We start from the raw sequence: 7,348 nt of genomic DNA on the forward strand, positions 1-7,348 counted from the left end.
GCCGTTGTTGCGTTGTTCTTGTTCTTGCGTTGTTGCTAGGTTACCGTGCGTATTCACAGTGCTGTATTGCGTTTTCCGTGTTTTCAGCTACGGTAACCGACTAGAGCTTCCGTGTAAAGACCTAGAGGGGAAACATGAATTGCATGGGGAACCAAATCGGGTGCTTCACCGGGATGGTAGTCTCAATGTTTCAAGGTTGGTTTACTGCCTGGGGATGCTAGACGCAGCGGGGAAAGTCACCATTTACACCTCAACAGGTCATTTAACCTTCCAAATGATTTCTAAACGGGTTTATTACGTTGAAATAGTTGCCAAGTTCCTATTTCCAATTCCAATTTTAGCAAAACTTACCTTAATCATGCAGGTTGAGAGTCGTTGTGATGGTTCTACAACACTTTTTGGGTCGTTTGGTGGGTGCTTCGTCTCCAACCTATAGTGCTTCTCCGCGGAAAAAACGAATATGCAACTTTCTGGTCGCGGTCCGAACACATCTGGATGTAACTCGGCGGAAATACTCGAAAATGTAGTCAGATTGTAGTTTCTAAGACTGCAAAACGGACTCCGACTTGGCTTTTTTGCTGTTGAAATTGTAAGTAGCCTACCCTTGGGTGAACTTCGTTTTTGTAATGTGATTTGATAGTCTCTTGAACAATGTGTTTGCTCGACCGTTTTATTGTGAGCCCTATGAATTTAGCTTGGTTTATTGATGGCTAGCTCGTTAGCTAGTGGGGGTTTAGCGTAGCAGTCACTTGCTACCGAAGCTTCAGGGGGAGCTATGTTGTGAAAAATGCGAGCCCAAATCAGGCGAAAACCCAGAAACAGCGAAGGAATAACCAGACCTGCATAGGGCTTCTTTAAAGCTTCATTTAAGCTACATTTTAGAGGTAGCTTGCCCATCACTGTGAAACGTTTGTGAGCATTTTTGCTCAGGTGTGTACAGAGGTGAGACGCTCGTTTCACCTCTCTCTGCACAAAGATCATCAGTGCAGTGGTACAGTAGTCCACGACAACCCCTGGTGCCCTCTCACCAGACAGGTAGTCCAAGTCCGTGTGTGTGTGTGAGAGAGAGAGAAAGAGAAAGAGTGAGTGCGTGTGTGTGTGTGTGAGAGAGAGAGAGAGAGAGAGAGACAGTGATTGTGTGTGTGTGTGTGTGTGTGTGTGTGTGTGTGTGTGTGTGCGCGCGCGCGCGCATGTGCATGTGCATGTGCATGTGTGTGCAAAGGTTAGCCCTGCCTGTTTGCACAAAGATCAAGGCAGGTAGCCTGGTTTTGGTCCCAGGTGTGCAGGAAGGCTGGTCATGCCACTTATGCAGGCCAGAGATCACTATATTATTTGTTTGCTTTATTTGACATGGATATGAATATGCTGCGGTGAGATTTTGAAATACGGTAACACGCAGAGACAATATGACTAGCCTATAGATGAGCTAACCTTCCTTTCATAGTTTACTAAGACCTGCCTTTGTGTGCTGCACCTGCATGCCTATAATCACTGCCTAATTTGGCGGCTGCAGAATTGGGGGCTGCCGTGGCCTACTGGTTAGGGCTTCGGGCTTTTAACCGAAGGGTTGCAGGTTCGATCCCCGACCTGTTGGAAAAATGTGGGTGGGGGAAGTGGTTGAGCACTGCTCCCCCATGCCCACTTCCATGGCCAAGTGTCCTTGAGCAAGGCACCTATACTATAAAAACTGTAACCCAGAGCTCAGCAGCTTTGCCAATCTGCCTCACATATACCAGATCATTGTCACCCCCTGTTGACCAACAGTGGTACTGCAGCCCAGCCCAGAACCAAAAAAGTCTGTCCTGTATCTGGTAATTACAGTTTTTTCTGATTGCTTAAGCACATTTTTTGTAACTATGGCTTTTTTTGCAAAACTCTACACACAAATAGGAAAACCTTTCACCCAATCAGCAAAACATTGTAGTTCTCTTGCAAAAGCTAACACACCTTGCTTAACTCTTCACACCTTTGTAAAAATGGTGTTTTCATATCAAACAGTAAACACAAGACATAACAATAGTAAGCACACATTGTGCCAACTACACACTGATGGTATGAATAAAAAACACATCTGGCTTTTGCTTTCTCTGTGCACAAGGTAGACTATGTCAGTTTGAGGTCATACTTTTGTCATAGTTCTGTAAACATACAGGGATCCAAACTTCAAGTATTGGTGTTTATTTACACACATCAAAACAAACACAAGTGTGTTTTTCCAAGTCAAAACACAAAATAGCAATTTCACTGAGACAAAAAAAATCATTCTACATCGGGTTGTCTCTCTCAAAAGTTTGTCTACATCACATGCAATGTTCTAGTCCAAGGCACCGGGGAAAATATCTTCTGGAATACTGTATCCAGGCCAGACATGACAATATCCCCACATGTAGACTGCTTTCTTTGCCTGTAAAAGGGCTATTTCTTCCTCTTCTTACCCTTCCTCTTCCCCCTCCCCATCCTCCTCTTGCTCCTCCTTTAACCTCCTTGTCCTCTTCTTCTACTGTAACTTCACCTCCTTGTCCTTGTATCCTCTCCCTCTCACTTCTTCACCTCCACATCCTCTTCCTTCTCTTCCTCCTCACCTCTACGTCCTATTCTTCAGCCTCCTCTAATTCTTTCTCTTCTCACTCTTCCTGCTCCCTCCATTGTACCCATTGTACATGACCTGTGGCTTATTTATAGTGCTTAGGCTGATTGCAAAGTGAACTAATTATCTAAAACAGTTTTCACATGAGAAAGTGTGCCAGAGAGTTGGCAAAATAGTGAAAATAATAGCCATACATGTGTATAGATTTGCTAGGAGTGTGTTGATCATTTGGAAATTGAGTGTAAAGCATGAGTTGTGTTTACAGTTCCACAAAAAGAGTGCTGTGCAGTGAATTGTACATACAGTTGTGCAAAGTGTGTGTTACAAAATTGCAAAATGAGTGCAAAGCAGTGTTTGTGCTTTTAGTTTTGCGAACTCAGTGAGTGGTTTTGCTATAAGTATTAATAGTTTTAGAAATTGTGCTATAAGAATCACAGTTGTGTTTAAGCATTCCGAAAAAAGTAAAACATTCCATAAGTTTGTTACTAGAATGCACAATAAACACTAATTGCTCATCATGCATGAATTTCTAGTGGGTAGTTTTAGATTTTCTTTAGCCAATGAGGTTGCTCTTTCTATAGTTTTTGGTTTGATGATGGGGTTTTTGGTTTGCCACTCACTGTCATCATTTTGAGAAGAGAGTTTTGTGCTTTGAATATTTTATAATATAACCTCAGGTATCAATGGAATTAAGCACACACACAATCTAATGACAGTTTAATGTATTTTGTCATTTATGGTTCTCTTGAAAAATAAAGAAATTGATAATGAATAGGCTATGATTTAAAATTGGGATTTTACCCATCTCTAGAACAAAATCAGCAGACTCTGACACTAAATGGCAACATTTGCAATACTCCTGTGCATGGAAATGTTTCCAGTGGTGCTGTGGTGATGTCTGGGACTTGGAGAGACAGGAGAGATAAGGTTATACATTGTTGGCTCTAACTCAGCATTTACAAAGACAAACCTCTTCAGAACTTCCTGGAGTCAAAACAGTGACTTCCAAATGGACATGTGTGTGTATGATTGTCTGTGTGTGTGTGGTGTGTGTGACTTCCAAATGGATCCAGCTCTCCTACCCTCCTCTGCCAATATGAACATGGTTGATATACCAGCCACAACTAGCAGGGCCCATGAGGCTTGTGCTGCACCTATTTTTCATTGTTTAATTGTTTTACTAAACATTGAATATTAAGCTTTATTAGTGTTTATACGTTTTGCCAGCTAAGTCTATGTGTGATTAATCATGGACCAAAAGTGTGTGTTTCCCAGGTAAGCAGGGCGGATGGGTGAATCATGGCTCAAAAGTGTGTGTGTGTGTGTGTGCCAAGTAAGCAGGGTGGATGGGTGAATCAGTGCCGTTGAATGATGAAGAATAAAGACTGTAAATGTCTTTAAATTAGAGTCCAGGCACGATTTTGCAAATAATTGTGAAGCATGGTGTGTATTTTCTAAAAAGTTTATTTGAATTGTTAGCAAAATCTTATAAACAAATGTTCAACGTATTCACTGTTCAACTTCTTTTTCACTATCAGTGCAATTTATTTGTATTTTCAATCATTTTTTATTTTTTCATTGTCTGACAGTAACACTTTAAGCTCCAGCTCATTGAATCAGATTAGACCGTTAGCTTATAGCAGTGGCGAAGTGGGTCCTCCTCATTGAACTAACCATCCCCTGGGAGAAGAGTATGACAGCAGCCCACGAAAGGAAGCAGCTGAAGTACACCGAGCTGGCAGCGGAGTGCCAAGATGCTGGCTGGAAAGCAACTGTTCACCCTGTGGCGGTCGGCTGTCGGGGCTTCGTGGGCAAAGCGACAGTCCAGCTGCTACACGGAGTGGGCGTAACAGGCTCAAGGCTGAGGAGAGGAAGTGGAGAAAGGGAGCTACTGGCTTTGGTTGAGGAGGAAAGACGTGGGGGGGGGGAGCAACACCCCAGTGAGGGCAGCTGCAGGGGGTGGCGGGGGGAGACGTCCCCAGCATGCCACCCCCCCCCGCCTGGAGATGTACTGGTCTTGGGGGCGAAACATCTGTGTCCAGCTGATGACCCTGCAGCTGACCTAATGGCACCGGCGGAGGTGCGACAGGCTGGAAAGCCAAAGCAGGAAATACTACTCACCTGTAACCTCACCTGTACAACAATCTAGCAGAGATGCTAACTAATCTCTGTCTAATCTGGCTAATCTGATTCAATGAGCTGGAGCTAAAAGTGCTACTGCCAGACTCAGAGAACGGCTGGATGAACTGGGGAAAGGTAAAACTCAATTGTTTAGCTCGAGGGGAGGTGGGAAATGAATGTATTTCCCCAAATGGTGGAGTATCCCTTTAAGTCACAAACAAAATCCCCAATATATATATACCAATGTATATCTATACCAATAGCTAAAACCATCACTTGTCTCTGTATGTGTCTGGTCTCTGTGTGTGAGAGAGTAACATCTGTATGTGTCTGATCTCTATGGTAACATCTGTATGTGTCTGATCTCTATGGTAACATCTGTATGTGTCTGGTCTCTGTGGTAACATTTGTATGTGTCTGGTCTCTGTGGTAACATCTGTATGTGTCTGGTCTCTATGGTAACATCTGTATGTGTCTGATCTCTGTGGTAACATCTGTATGTGTCTGGTCTCTGTGTGTGAGAGAAAGACTTTATTCAGTCTTTAAAGCAGGTCATGCTACAAATGCAGGTATAGTCTAGTTTATAATGCAGGTGTACTCAGGTCTTTGAGCAGGTGGGGCTCCTCCTGCAGTAGAACTCCATAGAAGGCTGCTTTCCCCTCAGCTCCAGCTGAGCGCAGACACTCATAGATCTCTCGCATCTTTGCCTCATTGGTGGGAGCTGCTTTGATCTCTGAATACTTCTCAGGGTGGACCAGTCCCTTGGAGAGCAGCACATCTGCGATGGGCATCACATTACTCACTCTGCCAATGAGCTCTGCTCTGTGCCTGTCCACAAACGCTGCTGCCTCTGAGATGAAGAAATAAGAAAAGAAACACAACAAAGGAAATTAAGTGCTGCTACTGTGAATTATAATTTAACCAACTTTTGAATTCATGACTTAATACAGTAGGAGTATGGCTGGACAGTTCTGTAGAAGTTACTTGAATGAATGTCCGAATCATTCATTCATTTGCTTATAGACCAATCCGCCGAGCGATTTGTGTATGCCGTCATCTTGTGGCGCTGCAATCACTTCGGTTTAACCCTTTGCAGACCGCACACTCTAATTTTGGTACCCCAGTACCGATGACGTTCAGTCTAAAACCTCCGCTATAGGGAGGGAAAGTAATCTCATCGCCCCCTACTGGTTGTGTTACTAGCGGAGTGGATAGGATTTCTTTTTAGAAAAAATATATTTCGGTTCACATTGGGAACTTAGTTGAATGCCTTCCATATGATATGCATTGGGGTCACCTATATTGCTTCTAGTGGTCATGCTTTATTTTTAGGATCGGTTGAATTGTTTTGAGTTTTTTTGTAACATGGTGATAACAAAACACAGTTGCATGTGATGTCACCGGTTTGGGCGCTTCACCTCTAACTGATCAAAACGGCAATTTGCTTGATGGATTAACATATTTTTGTAATGTCGGAGAGCGATGTAATTACCTTTATGTTAGGGTAACTTGTGTTGTGCTCCTACTCACATGAGGGGCTGGCAGTAAGTGTTAAGTGTCAACACTAACCAGGCTAATAAACAAACCATGCTACGGTGAGTAATGTTGAAGGATAAAGTCACGTGACTTCTAGTTGTAGTCGTTTATGAAATGAACAGAGGAATTTTGTTTTTTTGTGAATACTGTATGTACACAGTGTATGTGTCTGATCTCTATGGTAACATCTGTATGTGTCTGGTCTCTGTGGTAACATCTGTATGTGTCTGGTCTCTGTGGTAACATCTGTATGTGTCTGGTCTCTGTGGTAACATCTGTATGTGTCTGGTCTCTGTGGTAACATCTGTATGTGTCTGTATGAGTGAAGACACTCAGAAATAAAAACAAAACATGAGAAACACTGATGTCTGTAATCATGACTATACACCTGTACACCTGTAGCCATGGAAACAGTGATGTCTGTAATCATGACTATACACCTGTAGCCATGGAAACAGTGATGTATGTAATCATGACTATACACCTCTAGCCATGGTATATTCACAATAAACCACATCCCCTCGCGTATCCACTGCTGAAACTGATATCACATATTATCAGAGCAACATCTATTTTTCATCTGTTGAAATTAAACCTTGAAAGAAAACCCCAGTCTAATATTAACTATCAAAAGTTACCATTCGGGGAAGGCCACATCCATCAGGCTTGATTCACTCAACGTCTTCATCTCCTGGGTTTGGCCACTTGAGGAGGGCCTGGCCACATCCATCAGGCTTGAGTCACTCAACGTCTTCAAGGGAAGGAGAGAGTGTGTGTGTTGGGGGGGAGTTGATACTCAATCTATATCAGAATTGAGCTTGGATTTCCCATATTCGTTTCTAAAAAAATACACCTTTGTCATTGCCGAGCCACCATGGTAGCATGTAACTTTGACTCAAACAACAATCTACCTAGGCATCTAGGCATGTAGAGGGTCAATATGACCAAACTACAGTAATGCAATGAAAACACTGACAACAGCAAATATCCATGAACAACTCTTCTAACTATTGCTCTCGAGCGGTCCTTCCAAGCACTAAGCTCTGCTTCCAAGCACTAAGCTTTCCGACCATGATTTATCGCTAGAACTACTCTTTCTAGAAA

General features: G+C 43.0%; 1 protein-coding gene across 1 annotated transcript; it reads right to left on the minus strand.

Annotated features, from left to right (window-relative positions):
- Nucleotides 1-4,788: 4,788 nt before the first annotated feature.
- Nucleotides 4,789-6,994, minus strand: LOC121683777 (apoptosis-associated speck-like protein containing a CARD). Its single transcript, XM_042063594.1, has 2 exons — nt 6,883-6,994; nt 4,789-5,558 (listed from the first exon to the last, which is right to left on the minus strand). The coding sequence occupies exons 1-2, from the start codon at nt 6,899-6,901 to the stop codon at nt 5,290-5,292; spliced, it is 288 nt and encodes a 95-aa protein (XP_041919528.1). The 5' UTR covers nt 6,902-6,994; the 3' UTR covers nt 4,789-5,289.
- Nucleotides 6,995-7,348: the final 354 nt, after the last annotated feature.

The sequence above is a fragment of the Alosa sapidissima genome, chromosome 15 (genome assembly GCF_018492685.1).
Source record: "Alosa sapidissima isolate fAloSap1 chromosome 15, fAloSap1.pri, whole genome shotgun sequence".
NCBI lineage: Eukaryota > Metazoa > Chordata > Actinopteri > Clupeiformes > Clupeidae > Alosa > Alosa sapidissima.